The following is a 25,889-nucleotide window of genomic DNA, read 5'->3' as shown; positions in this document are numbered from 1 at the left end:
CGGCGGCTGCGTGTCCCGGCGCAGCTCCGTTTCCTTCCGGGTTGCGGCCCGCAGCCACCTCCTCCTCCTCCCGCGCCCTGGGCCATGGAGGCGGCTGCTAGCGGGGATGCCCAGGAGGGGGCGGCGGCTCCGCTGGACCCCGGGCGCGGGCTGCCCCTGCCCCGGCGGACCGGGAGCCCTGCGGCGTCCCAGGACAAGCTCTTCTTAATCAAAGGTGCAGAAAGCCTTCCTCTTCTCTCCTCTCCTCTCCTTCACTCCTTTGCCTGCACGGGTCAGGGACCAGCACCAGCGGGTGCCGGGAGCCCTGTGGTCGCCCCCGCGCTCCCGGCCGTGCCGCAGGGACGGCGGAGGCCGGCGGGAAGGCGTTTCTGTGCCCCCTTGCCGTAGCCTGAGGTCTTGCTCCACTCTCTTGTCCCTGGGGAGGAGCCGAGGCGTTTGGGGATGGCCTTGGCCACGGCCTTTGGATGCAGTGAGGAGGCCTCTACATCGCCGCCCGCCTTTTCCCTTCCCTTCAGCGGTGGCGCCTGTCGCCCCTCAGCCACTTGAGTCCGGCGCAGGGCTACAAGGCACGGCGCGGGCAGGCCCGGCGCTGCTGGGCGGGATCCGAGGGGCCCGAGGCGGGTGGGCCCGCTCCGGGACGGGGGCGGCAGCCGCTGAGAGCCGCCTCCCTCCCTCGCCCCGCAGCGCCGTGGGGACCGCAGCGGGGTCGCGCAGCGACATGCTGGCGGGGGGGTGGTGGAGGGAGGTCGGCCCTGCGGGGCTGGGAGCGGTGGCGGGCGGGTGTCCGCGCCCAGCCCTGCCGGGACGGCCTGAAGAGGTAGAAGCCGCTGGGAAGGAGGCGGCTGGTACGGGTTACAGGTAGCGCCGCGGGTTCCTTGAGGTTTCCGTTAACAAAACAAGCGGGTGTCCCGGACTGGATCCCAGCAGGGGCGAGGGGAGAACCCGGCCTCGTAGCAGAGACAAAGTCTCCGCAGTCACACGCACCTGGGAGCGGCGGAAGGCAGCGGGCGCACCTGCGGCCGGCGGCGACAGCCACGGTCAGAGCCCGCCGCCCCGCGGGCTTCCAGGCTGCTCCCTCTGGCGGAGCGGGCTCCCCGCGCCCCCTGGCGGAGTGGAGGCCGGAGCTCCGCCCACTCTCCTGCCAGGCTGCCCCGGCCCGGCGGCGCCCCGGCCCTGCGGGAAGGCCACGGTCTGGCGGCGGTGCCCCGGTACCCCCTGCAGGCACCGGGGAGGGATGTCTCCACGAGCGTGCTGACTCCAGGGCACCATTCCCTGCTGCCGCACGCTTTGCCTGCCCCTTGCAATGGTTTCCTGCCCCTCCCAAGGAGGCCATGCATCAAGCTTCTCCTCTTCGAGAAGAGGTTAATTTAAGACCAAGTATTATTTCTGAAATTAGGAAAATGTTGGGTAGTAGCCCTTGAAATGTAAAATGCGGTGGGCATGCAAAGTTCGGATAGCGTGCGAGGTCTTCCTGCTCCCGGGCAGAAGAGGTGCTTCATACGTTGACATGAGTACAGCAAACTTCTCCATCATAATAATAGGATAATTCATTTTTAAAAAGTGGGACCTCACATAAGCATGTTTTACTTCTTACTTCCTATCCAGGCCAATTTTTAATTACCAACTAGTATCAGGAAAGGGAAAACAGGCTGAGTATCAATAGTTTTAAAGAAAGAACTTGTAACTCCTTGAATTTTTAAAAATTTTAATACGAATCAGATGGTTTTGTACAGTGCACTCAGTCTTTGTAACAAGGCTTTTTCTTAAAAGTGGGCAGGTATGGCTCCATGTACCTTTGATGCAAGAACTAGAAGGCATCGAGGGACTCCAAGTGACGTTGGAAACACTCTGAAAAAACTGAAAAGTGGAATGCTTTCTATCTTGAGAAAACTTCCTGCTAGTGTCACTTTCTTTTTTTAAATAGAGCATTAGAACATAAACTGAAGAAATGTGAAGAACAAGCGTTGCTTATGGAACGGTCTTCAGAGGTACTGATGGATTTTCAGGTGGCCATTTGAAATAACAAGTGGTGCCACAAAAATAATCACATCTTCCTTTTGGGGAAGGTTGAGGTGTAGCCATAGAACAAGACTATTTTAGTAGCCTGGCTCTGGAGTGAGAGAGAAATTCTGAAGTACTGTGAAAGGCATCCTGGGATTTGAGTGATTTTTGTGTATACACTTACCATTAATTTTCAAAATGCTCTATTTCAAAATATTCTTGCTTTCTTGCCATATTGAGTTACTGTAAATAATGTAGACAACTGTTCCTTTCCCTTCAGCATGGGCTGACAGGGTTTTTCAGGTTTTAGTTTCAAAACAGGTTTGTTTTTGTGGTTTGTTTTTGTTGTGGTTTTTTTTTTCCTTACCCTTAAGAAACAAAATCTTAATTTTTATTTCTTAAACTTTTCTTGGCAGGGGGAATTTTTCTAGGTACTGTTGCTACAGCAGGAATGATAGCTGGTTTTGGCACCACACTTGCCATGACAAAAAAGAAGAACCCAGACTGGTTCAGCAAGGTTTGTTACTTTTAAACTATTTTCCAATTGTGGTACGCAGGAAATAAGAATGCATCAAATGCTTTATAGAAATGTTGATATGTGTGGAGTCTGGCTGTATGAAGTTGATGGTAAGCGCAGTAGACTTAACTGAAGTCAATAGGGGTAGGATGAATATAAAAATCAGTTCAGAGTTGGCACTGCTAAACACTTTAGTACTTGAGATTAGTTGAAATACATAAAGCATACACTGTTTGCTGGAAGCATACTACTGCTATATAATGGAATATGTTTTCTGCTTCTTTTGTAACATAATTTTTTTAAAAACTTCCTTTTTCCTGAGCATCCTGAGCATTTTAGTCCAAATCAGTCTTCTGATCTGCTTTACTGTATGACTGCAGTGACTGTGCTGGCACAAGCTTGGGGGAAGGTGTGAAGGAATGAGAATTGATGCTCAATGTTGGGAAGAAATGCAAGACCTATACTTTCAGCATCTTTGCTGGCTTGTGCCAGTTTTTGTGTCAGTGAAATGGTGGCATGCAAGTCACAGTAGAAACAGGAAGCACACGTAATGCAGCCTGGGACCACTGCAGAGACCTTCAGTTAAGAAATGATTGGGGGATGATAAAATGAAATGCTCAGAAGCAGCATCCTGCTTGTGATAAGTGCCCAGTTTTACCATCAGTTGTCCAGGTGTTTGATTTTACAGTGGGTTAGGTCATACAAAACAGTGAACATGCTGAATACAATCAACCAAAACAGCTGAACGCGCTGTTTATTTTAGGCACTGCTTCCTTTCAGACATGCTCTTATCCACAAGGGAATAGTTACAGGATTGAGACCTATGTCTGAAAAAAACAATGTCATTTCTCCTTCTCCCACTTCCTGCTTATTATGCTCTTAAAAAAAAAAAAATAAAAATAAATGTGAAGCATATATTTTGGTAACCAAATCAGCTAATTCTGCCCTATATTTTCCTGGCCCTTTTTTTAGAAGGACTCAAGTATTGTTTAATAGCTTATTTTTTAAATCAAAGTAGTTCTTTTTAAAAAAAATGTAGGAGCAGTAATGAAGAGAAAGCAATCGTGAATAAAATTCAGTTCTCTTAAAAATGTTTTTTGTTGGTGACATCTTTTTCTCCCATGCTGTTGTCTTTTTAAATTTTTTAGCGTTTCATTAATCAGCTTTCTTGATGCTCTAAACAGCATATCTGATCATTGTATAACAAACTGTGTTGTTTACAGAGATCCTTATCTGTGTATTTAATACCCCAAGGAATCAGCCTGTGACTGAACGCTGTTTGACTGCTGTCAGTAAAACCAGATCAGTTGTTTCCATTTACCACTTTTTTTCTGGGGCAATCAAGCATTTAAATAGCATTTGGGTGGGGTTTTTTTTGCTAGCAATTTTCACAGATAATGACTCCTATTTAAAGATTCTGTGTAGAAGATATTTTCCCATCTTCCAAGTGGGAGAAATTTTTCTGCATGTTGTTGTTTATGGTTAGATGATGGAAACAGGAGAAATGTCAGAAGTAATCATCAGCATTTTAAATCTACTCAAAGCAGCTTCTACTGAAAGAGTTATGAAAGTTCATTAGCTGTGGTAAAGAAATAACAGGACCTGGTCTAACAGTGTGACTAGAGATCTCTGTTGTGTCTGTGCATGTATGTGTATACACACATAGTTACAGAGCATTGTTTTCTTAACAGCTTCCACTTTGGGATGTCCAAGTCAGAATAAATAAGGATCAAGATGCATTTTGCTTGTGCCCTTGCAAGTGTGTATTTGTCCTTGGGTAACTGTGCCTACAGCTAAATCCTAAGGAAAAGTGTTAATGCTGAGGACTGTCTGAGGATCATTTTAACACTTCAATAAATACAAAGACAAGAAGAAAAAAACTACTATATCACTAACCAAATACTATAGTGACAGATACTACATATGTTTAATTATATCAAAGAAGAAAGAGAACCATTTTTTTAAAAAAAACTAAAAAAATATTAATTCTTTTTAAAGCAAGAATACCAAGGCTTTTTTTCCACTTTTTGTGATGAATAGAAAAGTGCAGCTCTTTGGCATGTTTTGGAGGTAAATTTTTTGGATCCTTCTGCAAGTTAATTTCACTTTTCAGTATTTTAGACTATAAATGAAATAATTCTTTATTGAATATATTTGTATGCTTGCACTCTCATTTATGTTTAGCTCTGAGCAATAATTGTTGTTTTTTTTTCCCGAGATAGTAAGTAGGACTGTTCAGTTGTGTAAGGACTATAGATGCCAGTCTTTAACAGTCACCATCTGAAATCTATGTTTCCATGTGAAGAATTGAACAGTGATCCTTTGGGGGGAAAAAAAACAAAGCCTCTTGCTGATATTTACCACTATGAGCAAGACGATTATGTCTGTCCTACTGCTGTTGCGGGCTACACAGATTGAAGCTGTCCTGTAGCAAATACATGCAGTCAGGTGCGCGTTGTGAGATGAGAATGGCTGGCTAATGGTGAACGTGCGGTGCGAACTGATTGATGTCAGCCAGCGTATGGCTTATGCCCTTGGAGACTGCAGTGTGCATTTATGCGCTGCAACAGATAAGGTTTCATCGTGGTTCATCAGACCCCATCATGGCTGAGGCTCTGTTCTTCTTGGTCTGAGGTGACTTTTTCAAGTGACAGTGGTGTTTGTTTCCAGGACACGCCTCAGGGCAGACTGTTATGCTGCAGTATCTTAACAAGTGGTTAAAACCGCCTACTCTTGTTTCTGACAAAAATGAGAAGTATGGAGACTGCAGAGCATTTTCTTTGTGGCCACTTGGTGAACTCTGCAGGGGGATGGGTTCAGTGTTGTTATTTGCTTTTTTACAAAATTTTCCTAAATGGTTTCCAGAGCTCGTTCAGAGTGGCAGCCCCTCGAAATTAGTCTCTCAGTCACTGTTATTCCCTCTCTGTGTCCAGCTGAAAGCTACTCAGGTTCCTCCAGTTTCCTAATCTGCTATTTCAGGAGTGCAGATAAAGGCCAATGGTTGCCCCCCATCCATATGCCCCCCACCTATATACCCCCCAAGAAAAAGTACCAAAGGCAATGATGTACAATGATTATGTTCTGATGTCACTGGCATAAGGGCTTGTGACTGGTTTTGATTCAGTTTTGTATTTTGACTGGTGGGATAACTGAGTGTCAGATTCTTGTGCCCATGAAACAGTTGACTAGAGCACTTCTGGGTAATAAAAAGCACCCTCATCTGGTACTGGCAACCATGAAACCTGCTCCTGGTGGGAAGACAGCTCATCCTCCCCCTTGCTTGGCTCTTTGGGTCTGCTGGCAGCCATAACAGTTTCTGTGGCCACAGGAGTACAGCTGGCAAGTCAGGAAAAGTTCTAGATCACTAAGTTAACTTTTTTAGTTCATCTTTTTTTCCCAATTATTGTTTACTTTGTCTTGATCACTTTATTTTTGGTTCTAGGGGATTACTGCCACAACTGCCTTACCAGAGAGTGGTTCATCACTTGCCTTACGAGCCCTAGGATGGGGCTCACTCTACGCATGGTGCGGAGTTGGATTGCTCAGTTTTGCCATCTGGAAGGCCCTGGGTGTGCACAGTGTGAGTAGCAAGTACGATCCCTTGAAATACTGTATTTTTCCTTGGGTGGTGCATCTTGGGGTGGCATCTCTATACTACTTCAGCCTAGGAGTTACACCTTCATTCACCACATGTAGGGTGATTAACCAGAGTGTGTGCATGCAGGGAAGACATTCTTAGGTCTGCAAAAAATGGGATGTTGTGGGAGGAGACAATTTTGGGGGAGGAACAGTTTTGCTTATGTTTATTTGCACAGATGTTTCAGATTCTTCACAAAAGAGACAGTGTTCTGATTTAGAGACTAAAATAGTAGCTGCAAACTTTCTATATCCTTTGCTTATTGAATTAAAGTGTGAATCCTATCTTGAGATCAGTCCGTTTATTTGTCCAAGTTCCATTTTTTGCATCAGGACACTGGGGACATAAGGAAGACTGAGAGGAAACCAGCTTGCTTTCTAGTGCATTTCTAGAAGGGGCAAGGGGGCAGAAGATTGAGTTTCATGTGCAATAGAATGGTGGACCATAACATGCCACGTCAAGGCAAAGAAACTCAGGAAGCATCTGTATGTCCCAAGAGGCTAAGGCTATCTTTAGTAAATTGCTTATGTTCCAGTGTTTCATAGTGTTGAGCGTGAACGCTGAAGTTCCTGTAAGCATTTTTGTTTGCCCCTAGTAATGAGCCATGATTTAAGAGTCCCCTGCAGCTCTAAGTCTGGGAGAACTGTCTGCATCCTCTTTAGGACTAGGAATGAATAGACTTCCTTTACTTTCCATGACAAATTATTTATATATTCAGCAAAGCGTCTCCCAAAACTAAAAGGAAGAAGATACTACCCCATCCCAGTACTGTTCTCATTAATACCTTTATTCAAGTTCTCACTTCTTGTCTACTCTGCTGGGATATCCTGTAGGTCATGATTTAGATCCCAACATACAGCACTACACAATCCCTTATTCCTTAATTTCTGATGTTGATTCTCAATAGGAGCCAGTGAAGGAAGGCAGAAAATCCAAAAAAGCATAGCAGGACATAGGAGGCATCTACAGCACATTTTGTTTAAACTCAAGTCCTCCATGTGAGGCTGTAGTGGAATGGCAGAGAAGGGGGAGGAAGAGTGGAAGTAGCAGTTTATACTCTCTACATGGTGAGCTACAGCAGTCCACTCAGTTTACTGGTGACAGTTTACTGTCAGTTATATCATCAGCCAAAAGGATTCATTTCACACTATGCTGCCAATTCTTATTTTCATTCCGTCAGAGTACTTCTGGTCCTGCTAAAGGACAGCAGAATCTGACCCTAGTCTGCAATTTACATTAACTGTTTCTCGGTAAGCTTAATTTTTACTTCCTTGAGAAGTACTGGCCTAGACCGACAGTTGCCTTGTTTCTGTGTGAGGCTGTGTTCCTTGAGGTTGCCTGACAGGGAACAACCACACAAGCTTGAGATAGCCAAGCCCCAGAGTCTGATGGGGGCTTCTGGCTACCTGACCTCAGCAGCTCTCGTCTCAGAAGAGAACAGCACGCTGCAGGGCATTTTAGAGATTCATTGAGTCAGAAAGCTGTGCCTTATTATATTCTGTGTTGTGTTGGTGTTGAAAGGAGGTGGGGAGAACTGTATCTTAAGAGGCTCTTGCAAATGCCTGTTGGTGTTGGTTTCTATTGTGGAGTGCTTACGTTTTGCCATATTGCACAGTGAGAACTGAAGACACTGACAGAAGCAGATTTCTGCCAAGAGGCTGTGTCTGTACATGATTTTGAACAGCTCTCTCCCTGCTCTCACTGACATCCTGCATTCACTATAGACTTTTAAATTCCCAGTGCAGAAAGGAAACACGTACAACAGTACTACTCATTACTGCAGAATCAAAAATTAGCATTTGTAAATTTCCTGTCACACATTTCTTATTCCTGTTTTACTATGTATCTGTTAAAATCTAATATATATATGTTTAAAAAATGCTGGAGGTACAAAAGCAGAAGTATGCTGAAAATGAAATATTGTGACCAAGGAGAAGAGGTTCATTAGCATTAAAAATATATTTCTAGAATTAAGTCATTTTTGATTGTCGTTGACACCCTTTGCATGCTGCTTTAACATAATACTTGGGAGCCAACACTGAGTGTTAAAAGACAGTATTTTTGTGCTTAAATATCATCTTCCTGAACAGTTGAAATTAAGTAAGGGTTATGAGCTGGCTGGTACATTATTAGTTCTGGACTCTAAAACATATGCTCATTTTAAGAAGGGCATTCTTATTTTATTTATTTTCTGTTTCAGGGGAACATTTTGATACTTTTGAAAATTCTTAATCGCTACCATGTAAGCAGAATAATGGATTAACAGTCAGTTAAAATACTGATTTTTAAGAACATATATTAGATGGATATATTGTATCTAATAATTATTAGATAGCCAGAAAAATAAAATAATTTTTATTTGTGGAGAACTGTTAACTGAAGTTATCCCTGAGTGAAATAAAGTTTCTTTCCACATAAGCTGTTCAGATCATGGAAGACACCATAGATTTTACACTAAACTCAGCACAGAATCACAGAATCACAGAATCAGTGAGGTTGGAAGAGACCTCTGGGATCATCGAGTCCAACCGTTGCCGTGACACCACTATGTCAACTAGACCATGGCACTAAGTGCCATGTCCAGTCTTTTCTTAAACACATCCAGAGATGGGGACTCCACCACCTCCCTGGGCAGCCCATTCCAATGTCTAATAACCCTTTCTGAGAAGAAATTCTTCCTAATGTCCCACCTGAACCTCCCCTGGCGAAGCTTGAGGCTGTGTCCTCTTGTCCTATAGCTAGTTGCCTGGGAGAAGAGGCCAACTCCCACTTCACTACAACCTCCCTTCAGGTAGTTGTAGACTGCAATAAGGTCACCTCTGAGCCTCCTCTTCCCCAGGCTAAACAACCCCAGCTCCCTCAGCCGTTCCTCGTCGGTCAGACCCTCCAGATCCTTCACCAGCTTGGTCGCCCGCCTCTGGACTCGCTCCAACACCTCAACATCTTTCTTGAAGTGCGGGGCCCAGAACTGGACACAGTATTCAAGGTGCGGCGTCACCAGTGCTGAGTACAGAGGGACAATCACTTCCCTAGACCGGCTGGCTACACTATTCCTAATAGAGGCCAGGATGCCATTGGCCTTCTTGGCCACCTGGGCACACTGCTGGCTCATGTTTAGCCGGCTGTCGATCAGCACCCCCAGGTCTCTTTCCACCGGGCCGCTTTCTAACCACTCTTCCCCCAGCCTGTAGCGCTGCATGGGGTTGTTGTGGCTGAAGTGTAAGACCCGGCACTTGTTCTTGTTGAACCTCATGCCGTTGGTCTCGGCCCATCTATCTAACCTGTCTAGATCCCTCTGTAAGGCCTTCCTACCCTCCAGCAGATCGACACTCCCACCCAGCTTGGTGTCATCTGCAAATTTGCTGAGGGTGCACTCAATCCCTACGTCTAGATCATCTATAAAGATATTGAACAGCACCGGCCCCAGAACTGAGCCCTGGGGAACACCGCTAGTGACCGGCTGCCAGTTGGACTTTGCCCCATTCACCACCACTCTCTGGGCTCGGCCATCCAGCGAGTTTTTAACCCATTTAAGAGTCCACCCATCCAAGCCCTGGGCAGCCAGTTTGTCTAGGAGGAGGATGCTGTGGGAGACAGTGTCGAATGCCTTACTGAAGTCTAGATAGACTACATCCACAGCCCTGCCCTCATCTACTAAGCGGGTCACTTGGTCATAGAAGGAGACCAGGCTGGTCAAGCAGGACCTGCCTTTCATGAATCTATGTTGGCTGGCCCCGATGAGAATTTTCAAATGAACATTTTCATTTCAGTTAAATGTTTTAAAAAGAGGCTCTTACAAATTTACTTGAATAAAAATGTCTTGAGTTTTCAGCTTTGCTGAATGCTGAGAGTGCAGTTGCTCTGTAGTACACGCAGGTTCCCAAGACCTATAGAAGTTACAATTTCAAACCTATCATCAGGTATCAAGATTTGAGAGCTATGAACTTAGGGCAGACTTTAGCCTATGAAAGTGCTATCCTGTACGTGACCTGAGGGGAGACTTGGCTCATTTTGATGCCCAGAATCTGTGTGAACTTAATAACTAAAGCTTTGGCAGCTGGACAAAGAGAAGAGGTTCTGTCCAGCCTCTTCACCTTACTGCTTTTAATAGTAGCCAGCTGCCTTTGGGACCTGCTAGTTAGTGATCTGGTCCTGCTGGGCAGCGGCTTCATTTGTGTAAGAGCTACTGGTAATATTGACATACTGACAGCTAATAGAGTATCTCAGTATTATATTGTTAAGCATAATAAAATTCTGGTCGTAAGCACTGCAGATGTTTCCTTTAGCAAACAAGAGAGCTGCTTCTGTCACACATACAAGTAGATAAACTCCAGTGCTTTCTCAAACCCATTGCCAACTCTGTCCCTGTGACTATCTTGGTGAGATCTTAGCAAATAAAGGATTGACCTTCACTTGCAGAGTTTGGAGGGGAGTTCTGAGTCAAGTAAAACTGAGTTGCTAAGTGTTGTTTAATGCCTCATGTCACCTCCAAGAGTAAAATACAAGAAGCCACAATGGAAAATCAGACGTGATGGATTGGCAGGATTCACACCAAAAGGAGTAGGAGAGATAGGAGATCTTTAAGCATGGCTGGCTTGGCCAGGAAAGCTGTTGAGCAGTCCCACTCCTGACTGGCCAACCCGTGGAGATGGCTGAAGTTCAGGTGGTGCACTCCAGAGCTTGGGCTGGCCTTGAAGGAAGAGGAGAGCAAAGCTCGTCAGTGAATTTGGAGAAGTGCAGCGACAGACGTGCTCGGTGCTCTTTGTGCTTTGCTCTGGTTTGAAACGATGTTGCAGTCGCTCAACTGGTGTGACGGCATTGTCCTAATCCTGATCCTTGTGTCAGCGCCTGCCGTAAGCCCGCTGTGATCGCGGGTGCTGAGCACCTCCCGCGCACCCGACAGGGTGGAACGGCACCAGCACGGTGCTGCTACGACCTCGGGTGTTTAGGGGCGGGGGGCGCAGTGTCTGTCCCTCCCCTGCGCTGCCGGGCGCCGGCCGGGCGTTTCCCGCGGGGCAGAGCCCGCGCGGCGGGTGGGCGGGGCCGGGGCGCTGCTGCACCGCAGCGCCACCTGCTGGCGCCGAGGGGAACAGCGCACGGGCGCCGCGCCCGCGGGAAAAGCCCGCTCTGCTCCTCACGCTGACGGCCTGGGCGGGTTTAATGGCCTTGAAACGACACGGATTTATGAACAAGCATCGCGGTACTGGGAAATGGTGGTTTTTAATGTTCGGGGATGTGCCTGTGAGCATAAATTATCGACGGGACAGCGAGTGATTGATAAAAACATGTATTACTCTAAGCTTTGTGACTTTAAATTATCTTGTAATCACTTACAAAGTCAGAGATGAACCGACAAGAGCAAACTGGCACGGTATTTCCTTGATGAGTTATAATTGCTGTAATTAATCTGTGTCCATCATTCTGAAGCGGCGTCGCGATTGCTCAGCAGTTTGTGTCGTGGAAGGAAACTGAAGCCACAGTTCAGGATGCCTCGTCCTTACACCTTCTGAGACAGCCTGTGTTTGCCATAGAAGCAAATCGTTGCTAAGATCTGTTCTAGACACCGAGGTGATGCACCAGCTTTGGTGATACTAGATTTTTATTTCATCTTTGTGGTTTATTGGTTCTTAAAACAGTGCTGTGACAATGCCTACTTCCAGCTCTTAAATGGCTTTATTGTTAAAGGTGGTTCCCTGTAGCTTTACAGTCTGCTGCTTTTTATGGCAGCATGAAAACCCAGGGGTGAGAGTAAGTAACTGATCTTTATATCTTGGTAAGGGATATAAAAGATTTTATGCTGTCTCAGGTTGGGTGGTTAATATCCCCTGACTGCAGTTACCACTGTTGTAATCTGAGGACAGGCTGGTAAGTAATAAACCCTACTAAATTCCAGTCAACTCTTATTCCTAAATGGAGAAGTGATGGATCAGTGAGGACTTGGTTTGATAATGGTTTAAGTTCTATTTTTCAATAATGTAAAAGAGAAATCTTCATTTTCAGAACCTAGGAGATGATGGTTATCTAGTTTTATATTGTACCTCTTATAGAAAATAACCAGCTGTCAGTAATAGTCAGACTTTTTAAACTTGCTTCCTGCAGTCTCTTAGGAAAATATTTAAAGTCAATCCACCTTTGCTTATCTCCAGCTCTGTCTATATTAGCAAGTATCATCAACCAGCAGCACTGGGGCAGTGGAGCAATAGGGGGCTGAGGACCTGGCATGTACAACCATTCCAGGGGATTTTTAAAATTGGAACTGACTCTGGCCTTGCCCCGTGGCTTGAATGCCTGTTTGCAGCTGGAGTATGTTATGTGTGCTCCTAGAATGCTTCTTCAGTTTTGTGTCACCCTAAAGAAACCCATTTCATGCGTTTTGAGACTGTTCAGCAGTACACAAACTCACGCCCAGTAAGCACGGGCAACTGGGAGATGGAGCACTCCTGATCTGAACCCCAGTGCTCATCCAGACACATCCACAGCCTTCCTCTCTGAGGCACTTCACAAAACAGAAGGACATGTGTAATGTTAAACACAAGCTTAATAATTAGCATCTGGCTTGAAACAAAAGGGCACCCTTTTTAACAAGTGTAGGTGCTATTTAACAACTTCCACATCATGGCATTATCTTCCATGGCATTATCGTCTTCCAGGGTTTTGAGCTTGCAGTGTCAGAACCCTGTAGCTGCCCACTCCTGGTGCAGTGGGCTGACTGGTTTCTGATGCAAAACGCTACGGTGTTGAAATAAATTTTGTAGAAAAGAATGTGTTTGGCCAATTTATTATTTAAGTTTTTTAAAGGAGAAGAGTAGTTGAAAGAACTTATTTCAACATTCTCCATATGAAATGCTCAATTAAGTTTTAAATTTTCAATTGAAGAATAAATGGTGTTTCACTCAGTAAAAATTTTTAAAAGTTTTTAAAAGCAAAAAATTCAAAATTATCTTAAAAGCCCCGTTGTTACAGTTGACCTAAACAAGTATTTTCATGAAAGTTTCTAAAAATTAAACCTTTCGTATTTTATTTACATATTCTACAAGTGATATGATCCACCACACCTTTTTGTTGCTTGGAAAAATGTTGCTTTCACTATTTTCTAGAAGTTACAGTTGAATTATAAACCTTTGTTTTAAATAAGCAAGTTTTTGTTTTTAAACTGGCAACTATAGGATACTTGACAGGTATTAAAACATACCTATGAATGCCTGATGTTCTTTTTCTTTTAAAACTATCAGCGATTATGAGCCTTCTTTTAAAAGCAGAACAATACCCTCGGCCCTTGTAGACTGAAGCATGCAACAGTTAACAAACAGGATAAATTATGCTTTAAGAGCCCTTTTGCTCTTCATGCCCTCAATAAATTAGGTTTTATTTCCTCAGAAATAAAAGCATTCTTTCTCCCATAGGAAAGGGGCCAGGATGATTCATATGTAGGTTTGTGAGATTCTGATTGTTGCTTCCACATCTGTTCCATGGAAAGCTGGGAAAATAGTGAGAAGAATTGCCTAGTAATTTGTGACTAATATAGTTATAAAATATTAGTTTATCATTTTTATGGTGACTCCCAATGTTTTTCATTGATCTTAACCTTTAAAATATTAACAGTCTGAAACAATTGCACAGCTGTGACGAGACATCTAAAACAATTAAACGCAATACAGAGAATATATGCTTGCCATGGTTGTGTTGGTAAGGACATTTCCTAGGCGGGCTGCTTTTCTCTAGAGGAAATCTAACCTCTAAATAACCATTTTAAGCATAAAAATAATAACTCTACCCCCTGCTTATTTTGAGAGACATCTGATATAATTTTGTGAGACTATAGTCATAGGTGCAGTATAAATACAAAGGAGTATTGGCTTTAAGGATGAATTAATTTAAAACATAAAATAAGAACATGGAGACATGTCTTAAAAAATTATTGGTTTTGGCATCTGTAAATAGTACTAATATCCATAGATCTCAACCACATATAGGCATATTGCAGTGGCTGAAATTTTTATGCAATTTCATAAGTGAACAAATGTTGCTGTAAAAGCAGTATCTGCTAGATTCATCCTAGAGTCATTCCTAGATTTTTTGTTGTTATTAGTTTTTAATTTTAGTTGTATTTAATCCTCACCTAAGTATTATTCATTAAGTTTCTATTCCTTATCGTGCTTATGTTTGATTGCATAATAAAAACATATATTTTCCTTGCTATTTCATGATCATATATTTCAGTATAAATCAAATCTGCCCATTTTTTTTAATGTTCTTTTAGTTCCTCAATACTTATTTAAATTCAAGCTCTAAAAAAGAAGATGGAGTTAGTACAAGTTAGCACTTCCTCCTCCTTTTTATACAGGGTTTTTCTGTACTGCTTATATTGCCTAATTTGTTTGGCATGGAGAAGACTTGCCTCCACGCATACGTACTGCTAGTATTTTATCCAAGAAGTAAAGAAAAAAAAAAGTAACCTATGAACCTCACTGTGTACTTGGTAAGGCAGAAAGCTTATTCAAGGAATAAGATCATCATTTTCCTACTGGAAAGCTGCTACATTGAGGAGAAGGAACACGCCTCCACACAATCCAATGTGAATCAAAGTGAAGACGCTTTATTAAGCATAAGCTGTCCCTTTTATACATTTTGTACTTTCCCTGGCTGTAAGCATGTGCATTGCTACTGGTTAATATTACTAAACATACTCTTCTTTGATGTGTTGATTGGTCACTGCTCTGCCACTGGTCTTTTCTTAATTGGCTCCATCAGTTCTTGTTTCTTCTCCTCCGTGTTCGGCTCCCACCGGCTACTCCCTCAATTCTTGTTTGCTCAGCTACTGTTTTTCCTCATCTCTCCAAGGTCGGCTTGTTGACACTAGCTACGTGAATCTTGTCACGCAGCTAGGCCCTCACTCCATACTCTCATACTTCTGGCTCATTACATGACCATTCTGCTCCAAAAACCCCTCTACACTACATCTGCTTTATGAATAGGGCAGCCATAAGTAAGTATTTCAAGAATATGGGAAGACTGTAACTGTAGCTGTCTTGAGGAATTACTCTGCTGTGTCTTGGAAGATACTCGTAGCTGTTGGCTGCCGCCAACCTGTTAAGAAGCTAGAAAGAATAAAATAACGTTCAGCCTTTGGTCTGAAATTTCCTCCGTGGAGCAGTTCCACATCACCATAAGTGGACAAATGGATTGATCTACTTCTCAGCTGCACATAACTGTGAACTATATGTGTACAACTGAAATCTGAACAAAACCTTATCTGATAGGTGCAAATTATTTGTGCTACGTCTTGGTCCCATGGGATCTTCCTGTGCTTCCTTAAGTGTGGTGGTATGTCCATGCTTGTCTCACCCTTCTGTGGTCCAGGACCCCAGCTGCTCTGTTTGCCTGGAGGCGCCCAGCCGTCCCTGCCTGGCTCTGGATGTCCCACTGGCCCTGACAGGTTTCCCGCGTGGAATTCAGCCCCGATCATGGCATCGAGGCTTACACATCACTGAAGAATTTTTATTTTGTGCTGGCTCTTTTCCCAGCTGTGAATCTCACTTGTGGATGATACATATCGTGAAGTCCTGAACATACAGAGGAAAATAATTACTCATGTTGCCCTTTTCAGGAACTGCCTGCTTGCAGAGAATTCATGTTTTTACTTTAATTCAGTAATCCAAATTACAGCACAGAAGAGCTTATGGAGTTGGGACGCTCATCCTGGGATTTTGAGTCCATTAACCAGCTTGCTTTATACATTTAGATACTTAACTATTTTAAATTTTAAATTACTTTAATATTAATTTTTCAAATTGCCCAGGGTGACTAGTACACCATAACAGACTGATCATTTGGATGTCCTTTTCAGGCACCCAGATTTGAAAGTAAGATTCTGCAGAAATAAATGGCATGTTCCTCAGTGGTTTCAAAAGTATTTCACTCCATTTTTCTGCATAGCATGAAAACCTTTTGCAACAAGATGTTATAATCCAAACTTTGTACCATTACTTTTATTTTAAAGCCTGATGCAGCATCACTGAAATCAATGAAAACAGGCTTGAGTATGAGACATTGGCTTAATCTACTTTGAGATATCATATACTACAAACACTTAAGTCCTTGGCATTTTATTTCAGAAAGATCAATGTGGAAATGTATAAAATTTTGAAGGATACTCCTGTATCTCTGAACCTAAGGAAGCTGCTTTTTTTTTTTTTTCAGATTGTGGTTTACAAAATTACTGTCTTGGTGCATATAAATTAATAGCTCTCTTTCCCATTGATCATAGTTAGCTAATCACTTCTTTTTTTTTTTTTTTTTTTTTATTCAAAATAGTCTAGCCTTAAACCAGAACAGTTTTGTTTTCTTTAGGCTTTTCTACTGGAATGGCATCTTCCTCCTTTTATGATAGATGTATAGAAAGATACTTTCAGGCTACCAGTTAACAATCCCATTTTTGGGAGCTAAGTGACATTCCTACAGAAATTAACCAAAGTGGGGCTAGTAAAACAGGTTTGTGATGTAGACCAGCTATCTTCCCGTTTGTGAAATGCATTCATTTATGAATTAATAACATGTCTGCTGCACGCTGGGAAAAGTAACATGAGGAAAGTATTTAATGTGTTTTATCCCTTCTTGTGACCCAGTAATTGGAAAGGAGACAGCCTGAGCCTTGTGACTTGACAGCTCTCCATAGTTCACCAGTAATTGGAGATGGAGCATGTAGTAGCCGTGGAAGGCTACTATATATGTATAATGGAACTGTGACAGCTTTGTTCTAAACAGTGACAATCCTCTCCCCCTCTTCCTGTAAAGTTCACTTAGGTTGTTTTCATGTTAGTTTGCTTTTAAAAAAGCACAGGACATGTCTTACCCAATTACACAGAATTTATAGGGGTAGTTTCTGGAAAAATATGTCTATGTGTTTGGTTTAATTTTAGGCATTGCAAATGGCCCTCTGATTTCAAGGAGAGTATTCAACACTGAGTGGGGTTAAGCATGTGCGCAAGTCTCCATGAGATAGAGGGTTAATATGAACTCTTGGCTTCTCTAGATGGTTTTAACAAAATTCTGCTGCTGCTTGTCTTTATGCAAGCCTGAAACACTGGAACTGGCAAACAGGTTGTGAACAGTGCACCATGACAGCACAGTGTAAGGGAGTTAAATATTAGGATGTATACGGCCAGGATTGACCCTCTGAGGGCCATTTTCATAGGGATGTAGTTCTGAATAATCTGAACATTCATAATGCCTTTGCTAATGAAGTGTAAGGACTAAGAATATGAATGAAGGCTCTATTTTCCATGCTTATTTTAGAGGTCAGCATGCAAACCGGCACGGGGTGATCCACAGCGAGTGCCCCATTTTACACAGAGAGTTGGAGAATCACTTTCAGCCAGCAGCTCTTCAAGTACTGTGAGGGCTCAGCGCTTGCCACTTTCTACAAATAACTTGCTATTTCTTTATGCAGACCTTGGTAATCGTTTGCTAACAAGGGTGACAGCAGTCACTTTAAGATTTGGGAAAAGGTGGCAAGAACAATCCTCTCCAATGCTCTTAAATCCAGGGCAGCCCGTCTCATCTTCATGCCTTGTGAAATGGAAGGTGCTGAGGAGAACACAGGGCATGTACATACTGTATTCTGCCACCAGTCAATATTCTAGTTCAGGGCATCTAACCTCCTTTCACTTGGGAGCTAATGTAAGCAGTTCTTGCTGGTACAAGTACTAAAATAGGAAGCTAATCATTCCTAGAATCTGGGTTGCCCTGTTATGAGTGTCAGACATTAAAGAGAACATTTCTTCGTAAAACTTTCATTCTAGGATTCAAATAGACTCTTTTAGCCCCTCTTCCTTTCATTTTAATATGAACGGCCACGTAAGTGCTCTCGGTAATAGTGCTATCCCAATTTTTGTGTGACAGTCTGTCAACAATGTACATTAAAAAGAGATTATTAAATGGAAGATGCTTTTAGGTCCCCATATTTTTGCCACCTGAGGCAGGATCATTAGGTTAAGATAAGAAAATTACAGTGATCTGTAGCTATTACAGATTATTTAATGCAGTAAAGGCAGATGATACCCTTTTAGAAAGAAGCCTGACAGTCAGAGGTGGAACAGTTACTGTAATTTATTTGGCAGGAAAAAACAGCGTCAAGCTTTGCAGTATCTGTGATAAAAAAAATAAAATTTACTTGAGTGAAATTCACTTCGGAGAGTTGCCTCCAGGAACAGAGCATGCTGGAACGTTAAATCAAGAAATGTGTTACAAATCGTTCATGTACCACTAGGCTCAGAAGCAGCAGCTGAGAGAGTGGCCCGTGATACAGAAGGCAGCAGAAAGAGGTAAAATACATTCAGCTTTTAGTGCTCAGTTTGCTGCACTATTAATTGAAGATATTATCACAGTTGAAGCGCATATCCCAGTGTCAGTGTGGCTGACAATAATAAAGAGGCAGCCATTTCAGTGAATTATTTCAAACCATTCCAGTACTTAGTACATAGCACATTAGCTTTCATAATTAAATTAATGCCTTTTGATTTGAGACCACTGGCATGTCTATTGTGGAATGTGGAGGAAATACAGAAGATTTCCAGGGAGAGAGTGGGGAGAAGAGACCTCTTGAGTGGCGTGTCTGTGAAAAAGAAAAGGCAAGGCAAGACACAGATTCCTCATTGCAGCATTTCCCTCATCAAGAAGTGTGCTTGTCCCCTGAGACAAGAGACCCTGAGAGGTGAAGCAGGTAAAGACAAGGTCCCAATTCTTGCACCTCAAGTGTGCAGTATTAATAGAACATAAAGCTAGATTCATCAGCTTCACAAGAAGCTCACCGCACTGCAGGAGGTGACTGGAGACTGGTAAGCCCAATTTGTTGGAGGACAGCTAATTTACTTGTTCAGTGAAAAAATTTTACCTTCACTATAAGGGTCTTCTGAAGTTGCAGTGGGCCTGGTATGATACTGTCAACCAAGCAAGAACAACCCTGAGACCAGTGTGGGTTACTTTGGAGGCCAAATTTAGTCCTAAATATATAAATATATTAAATAGAGTTTGACCAGTCAAGGCCCAGCATATTGAGCTCATAGTCTCTGACTGAGAGAAATCACAGCCTAAAATTTGATACTGGAACGGTTCATAAGCAGGCAGACATTGTCACTGGGAGAGAAGAGAGGAACTTTGGGATGTGGTTTCCATGGTTATTTATGTGTGTATACACTGGTTCCATTACGTCAGAGAATAGTTAGATTTCAAAGTCTTCTCCATGCTTTTAGGCCGTGTGGCAATTGAGCTTTAGAGGAGCTCTGAGTGCAGGGAGGACAGTGGCTAGGATTTGGAAGTACATTGAGGATAGCAACAAGCACAAATGTGGAAATGGAGGAAGAAACTCAGAAGCTGGTGGTGTTAGTGGAACAGAAGAGAAAGGGGAGATACCTTACAAGTCCAGATCAAAGCCCTAATGAAATACTGTTCTGCACTTTCCTACTGGGAGGAGAGGGAGGTGGGGAGAATAGAAGTCTGCAACTAGTATTAGTTATGTTGCTCAATGTATTATTAGTGAGAACTGAAAAACTGTTGTGGAGAGAAATAATAGGGTGCGGTGTCTTTAAGTTGTATAGAAATGAAAACTTCTAGTTAGAGTTAGTAGCTGTGACATTTGTATCGTAAAGAAATTGCCCCGTTTAGACATATTGTGAGACATTCTGTATTAGTGAGGCCCGTGCCAGTCACTGTAGATGATGTCCTTCTTCAATAGCTGACAACCTAAAGCATCACATTGAGAAGACAATGCAGAGTGGTGATCAGCTTGGCATTATGATTTATTAAAATAGCTCCCTGTCCAGGTATCACAAAGGAAGAAAGTTTGTGGAAAAATATAAAACATGGTCAAAGTTGTGAATTGCAATGAAAAACTATTTTTGTGTGGAGGGGGCTTGTGGAAAAGGGCGTAGATGCTGGCAAGAGAGGAAGTGGTAGATGAGACACTGAGTCTGGCATCACTTGCAAAGTGGTTTTGCAAATAAGCATCAAAATCTGAGAAGACAAGGCTGAGGAAATTTCTCAGGGAGTCTTAAAAGCAAAAGAAAGACGTTGAATATTTCAGATTTGGTCCACGTGTTAAGGAAAATTTGCTTTTCCACAAAATTAGTTGCTTTTACCTGCAGAACATAAATTAGCGTTCCGAGGGGAGAAAAATCTGAATATTCTTAAACCTGCAGCTGCTGGCAGTGTTCTAGTGCTTTCTAAATATCTTTTTTTCTTTCAGAACAGAACTTAGTGTTTTATTTCCCAGACAAGACTGCTTTTTGCATTCAAGGATTAGAGTTCGGCATGTCAGTAGTTATAAGGTAGCTGTTAGAGTGAGAAAGCACTGTAGTTTTTTGAATGGCTCCCCCACCCATCACCCTCTTTTTGGAGGACTTATATAATTGCTTTTAGTTTTCCTTTGGGTTTGTGTGTCTTCAGTGGAGTAACAGAGGTGTCCTGTATGGCTCACGAGTGCATCATTTAAATTTGACACTGAAAGAAATGTAAAAGTCTGAGTTTAGAAGCAGCCAAAAAATCCACATTGCACCAGATCATTAGCTGGTGTAAAATGTTTTATTTCCAGTTATACTAACTGAGCTACAGCAGTTTACACCAGGTTAGGATCTGACCATTCCTGTGTTACCAAACTCCCAGATAACACTTAGTGTGAAATGAAAGTGTAGAAGAGTTGGTTCACTCTGTACGAAGTAAAAAATGTTAAGTAAATTGAATAGTTTCCTCACATCAGAGAACTGCAGTAACTTAATTATAGAGGACTGGAAAAAACAGCCAAGCCAAAGCTCCTAAAGCATTTCCTACTCTAAATACTTGTATTTAATTGTCAGCAGTTGTTTAATGTAATTTAGGCTGTTCCCCTACGTCAGCTCTGATACTGGTGTTTATTCTTGGAAATACTATCTGTCTATGAAAGCTTTTCAGTTTTAAGTAAGAAGCAGAAATATTATTTTAGGAACAATTGTGGGTGGTTGCCAAGATTTTTAAAAACCAAGAATGAATAATTAATCAAAACAGCTATCTGATTAGAATAAAATATAAAGCAGACAGTGAATTAGTTTTTACATAAGAACACAATCAATCAGGATAAAACAAAAAGGATAATTTGGCTCTAATTTTCCTTCTACTTTATGTAATGTGTATTTTTATTTGATTAGCAATACCCTGGCATTTTTACACAAAAACTTGAGTTCTAAAATGCTTTCATCCATCATAGTTAGTTATTGTCTTAGTAAAGGATTGCTAATTTCTTTGTAAATCGCTTCATTCTTTGTATCAGCTGTAACTTGAATAATTGCATTACAGCAACATTTCTCTAAAGAAGTACCAGTTCTTTGTAAGAATTATTCATATGGAGAAGGACTTGAGCAGAAAATGGCCCAAAGGTATTTGTAAAAAACCTGATGACCCATAACACACAAAATACAGGCATATTAGAGAAGATGCCTGCGTGGCTGTTCAGAATATCTACATTTCCTGGAACCCCTCCGTGGGACATACTGCCTGAGACACGGTTTGGTGTTCAAGAGGTCATTGCATCCAGTGCATGAATGCCACATCCTGTCTTCTCTGCGGGAATGTCATAGATTCTGCAGAGCTTCCTAAAAATAGCAGTCCAAAAATTCCCTGTACTTCCTGCTGTTTGTGTAACGGGATTTTCACTGATTTGATTTTTCCATGCCTATACTTTAAAAATATATTATATGTAAAAATATATGTAAAAATCTTGGAAGAAAGAAACCCACTAAATCTAAATATTATCTTCAAACAGAAGTGATTTTTAAATAAATCAAATTTCAGTTCTCGCCTGCCAGGACTATTGAATCAGACGTTGGTGATAAAATGGTTTTGATAAATACAGATTTGGCAATTGGTATTAATGTATTGATATACAGAATATAAAGTTAGCAAACTTCCTCTTTCACAGCATTTTAATTTAACAACAGTGAAAGAAAAGCTTGGTCCTACATATCGTTATGAATCTTGTTTTCCTTCCTACTAATGTATAAATTTGAATGAGACTTTGTTTTGTCACCTGTATCCATATGGTGGGATAAACCTAAATTGTCAGAGCTGACCAGTATTTTTCTTCAATCCTTGTTTTAAAATCCTTGAACAGACCTACTGGGCCTTTAATCCATTGCCAGTGTAGAAAAAGGCACTGCAGTCAAAATATGGGCACATTCTATGGAGGTAATTTTCCTCCAAACAAAAAACATTTTAAATGTGTGTGTATATATAGTAGTTCATATAACAGTAGTGAATCATTCAGGCAAGTGGTCCAAATTAGACACCCCAGTGTGGTACTTTATAAGGGGGGATTGTTGTGCGACCCTTCATACTTTTTTCACTTTGTTAATTGAACCAACATAATCAGAGGGAAAGCCTTAATTTTCTGTTATTTTTGAAGTATTTTTATCTCTTTTTTTACCTCACACAGCTTATTTTGTGGAATAAGCCTGGGGTTCATGGTGCTACTTTATTTGCTTCTTATTAACAGTTAACTGATTTTTTTTTGAATCTCTTTTATAGATGAAAGAATTCCGAACTAAAATGCAGTCAGTGTTTCCAGCAATTCCTAAAAATAGTGAGTCCACTGTTGAATGGGAAGACTTACTTAAATCCAAGTGAAAGACTCAGAGTCATTTGGAGATGTCTCTCTCAGCAAGAACAGGAGTGGAAGCAGCAGAGGTGTCCCATCTGAAAAACAGAGAAGAAAACTCAGACTGAGCAAGTTACTGACTGAGTTCACTGAACCTGAGGATGCCAGTTAACATCTAGCAGCAAGGGAATTAAAAACAAAACAAGGCAAAAGAATTTATATTGTACTTTTCAGCATGCTTGGTATAGTTGATTTGTGGGGAAATGAACCCTCCAAGATAAGTTGGAAACAACTTGAGAAAAGACTCCCTCTTATGAAGACTTAAAGAAGAAAGCAATCTTCAGTAGTAAATGTAAGGACAAAATCCCAATAAACTCTTATCCCATCCTGCGTCTTAAGAGGAATTTTAGGAAATTTCTCCAGGAAACAAAGAACAGTACTTTCAGTGACATTTGCATGTCCCATGAGGACTATAACCATCAAGTCAATTGTAACAGATCTGTTACTGAGCCTGAAGGTAAAGCATACAGTGCACTCTTCTAAAAATAAAGGAGATACTTAAATTTGCAACAGAGAAAGTATCTAAACCAAACTATTTTTGTATGTCTGAAGAGAAAGTTTAAAACATCCCATATGCAAGTAGTGACCTACTGAGCTCCTCTGTAGAGCGTCAGAAGAGATCTCTACGAAGTTCCCTGTTTTCTCAGTACTAGCTTTTTTAATTGGATCCCACAACAGTGAATCTGATAGTTTGCATAAAGGTCTCTACTACATTTGTGTAGCAATTTAAGTTGTAAGTGAAAAAGGTATAAAATAGTGAGACACCCAGTCTGTCCTACATAAATATTTTCAGCTAAGAAAGTGTACGGGCAGGGCTATGTTTTTTGTATTTCAGTGGTTCCTGTGGCTCTTCTATGAGGAGAAGCAATGTGACATTTTCCATACTGCAGTAATCTAATGAAGTGTGGGAGTAAACTAGGAAGAATAATGTCTTACTCAAACATTGTATTTGCAGAACTGGAGATCTGTAAAAATGCAGAAATAAAAAAAAAATGCTATCAGTGAACAGTCCTTTGTTGAATGCTCAATTATCAGTTTTTTTTTTATTAATTGCACACAGTCCAATTAGTCTGTTGTCAGATTTAATAAAGTCCTCTTAAAACCTGTCTTTTCTGATTAAGTCTTTATATTCCTAGGAAATAACATTAAAAAAAGCTTTAAATGTCAGATGAATAATAGAGAAGTATGGTTTTCCTATGAAACATGACACAGAAATAATATCTTTAAAGCAATTGAAGTGTAGTAGTTGACATCTTTTCCATAGCTTGATGCTTGTAATCCAATATTAAATAAATTGTGGTGAATACTGCCATCATATGCACACGAAAAATGGTACTATTTTCATATTTCTGTTAGTTTGTGTGCATGGTGATACCTGTATTGCCTACGCTTATGCATATTAGTTCTGAGTTACCAAGTATAACGAGTAGCCATGTCATTAAAACTGGTCAAGTACTAAACTGCACTAAATAAATGCAAATCACATGATGTCCTTAAGGTTGCTTACCTTTAGTTTCTAAGGTGGGATTTGGGTAATCTGTCTTTATCAGGATTAAATAACTCACCTAAATCCGTCATCCAAAATTCTCTGCACAGTCAATGGAGAAAGATAGGACTGGTCAGAGGGTGACTTGCACTGCACTAAAATGAATGGCTGCTCCTGGAATTGCACAAAGCATCTGCCCTGACCTACTACATAGCCTCAGTGAGTTTCAAGTTGTTTCAAGTCGCTTTTCAGCTGATCTCTGTGTTTCATTTGCACTGATTTTTCATCAAGTTTCTGGTCACATTTAGTTATAGGAATCATGGAGGTCATGTGTGTTCTAAAATTAGCCTCTAGGCTAATACTTAATAATACATGAGCTCCCTCTATACTACTATGTTGCTTAGAAGCAAAAAGAGAAATAGGAAAATGGTGATGAAAAGAGATCGGTATGGCAAATCGCTGGGCGAGAAACAGTGACGGCCAGGCTACTCCACCATTCTCGTGCTTACCAAGGGAGCCTCCACAGTACCACCATCCCCAAGGTCAGTAACGGTGTCTTTGCTGTAGAAGGTGGCAAATGAAAACAAACTGGAAATGTTTAATTTGATCCACTACCCACTCTGGCAAAAAAGTCTCAGGAGCTTTTGCTGTGATTTTTGTCACCTACATCATCTGCTAACTTAAGCCAGGCTCCTAAAAGCTCATCCTTTTAGAAAATTTAGGTCACCTAACATGCATGCAAAGCAGAGTAGCCTTCAATATTTAGGCTGTTATTCAAAAATCTCCAGATTATTACATGGCTGAAACTCAATTAACGATGAAGAGCTGAATCAACACTGCGAGAGCCTGGGCTGCTGGTTGCCAAATTTCTAGATGTTTTGAACCTGATAGGCCAGAAAACAATCCCATCTGGGCAAATGGCCTATTTTAGCAATTGGGATTAAGCTGACAGAAGTTTTCTGTAATTTGTCTATTTCTTTAATAGCAGGGACATATTGTTAAAGTAGTTAATGGGAAGAAAAAATGTTGAACAGTTAACGCGATCCTTTATGTGGTGTGCCGTCTGCTTATTGTGTGCTGAATGTCCCTGGATGTGGAAGAGAGGAAACCATACAGAATTTCAACCTTGTCTTCTTTACTGTCATTATCTTGGGCAAGTATGATAAATAATCATATTTATCTTCTGGAGCATATACAGTTTTAATCAACCTATTAACCAGGAAGACATTTTTCACAAACTTTGGAAGGCACAAAAAAGACATTATCTCCCCCCAGGCAATCCATTTCATGGGTGCTGAGCACTAGAAACTTAGAATGGAGTGAACAAGACAAGTTATTTTTCCTTTCATATCTAAATAAATCTATCTGCAGACAGTTCAGCCAAGCCTATTTGGGGACTAATCCTGAACTTCTGGGAAGGAACAAATTGGGTTTTGTAGACTGTTATGTAGAAAGTGTAAGAGAAATTTTTAATCCTCCTTGTCCAAAAAAATCGTCAGTTTTATTTGGTTGAACACTTGTTTCTGAGAAAGAGGTTTTACTGCTAATTGGAACTTCAAGAGAACCA

The 25,889-nt window shown here is 41.5% G+C and overlaps 1 protein-coding gene across 1 annotated transcript; it reads left to right on the top strand.

Annotated features, from left to right (window-relative positions):
* On the top strand, positions 1-23,942 carry TMEM242 (transmembrane protein 242). Its single transcript, XM_068416414.1, has 4 exons — positions 1-214; positions 2,418-2,518; positions 5,961-6,098; positions 22,707-23,942. The coding sequence occupies exons 1-4, from the start codon at positions 85-87 to the stop codon at positions 22,803-22,805; spliced, it is 468 nt and encodes a 155-aa protein (XP_068272515.1). The 5' UTR covers positions 1-84; the 3' UTR covers positions 22,806-23,942.
* Positions 23,943-25,889: the final 1,947 nt, after the last annotated feature.

The sequence above is a fragment of the Nyctibius grandis genome, chromosome 1 (assembly GCF_013368605.1).
Source record: "Nyctibius grandis isolate bNycGra1 chromosome 1, bNycGra1.pri, whole genome shotgun sequence".
NCBI classification, from domain to species: domain Eukaryota; kingdom Metazoa; phylum Chordata; class Aves; order Nyctibiiformes; family Nyctibiidae; genus Nyctibius; species Nyctibius grandis.
The sequence above is the reverse complement of the archived record's forward strand: the minus strand, read 5'-3'. Positions and strand labels throughout refer to the sequence as shown.

Excerpts from the sequence above, each read along its gene's own strand:
- TMEM242 (XM_068416414.1), top strand. The coding sequence starts at position 85 with ATGGAGGCGGCTGCTAGCGGGGATGCCCAGGAGGGGGCGGCGGCTCCG. Across the intron at positions 215-2,417 it reads CAAGCTCTTCTTAATCAAAG|GGGGAATTTTTCTAGGTACT; the intron begins GTGCAGAAAGCC and ends TTTTCTTGGCAG. Across the intron at positions 2,519-5,960 it reads ACCCAGACTGGTTCAGCAAG|GGGATTACTGCCACAACTGC; the intron begins GTTTGTTACTTT and ends TTTTGGTTCTAG.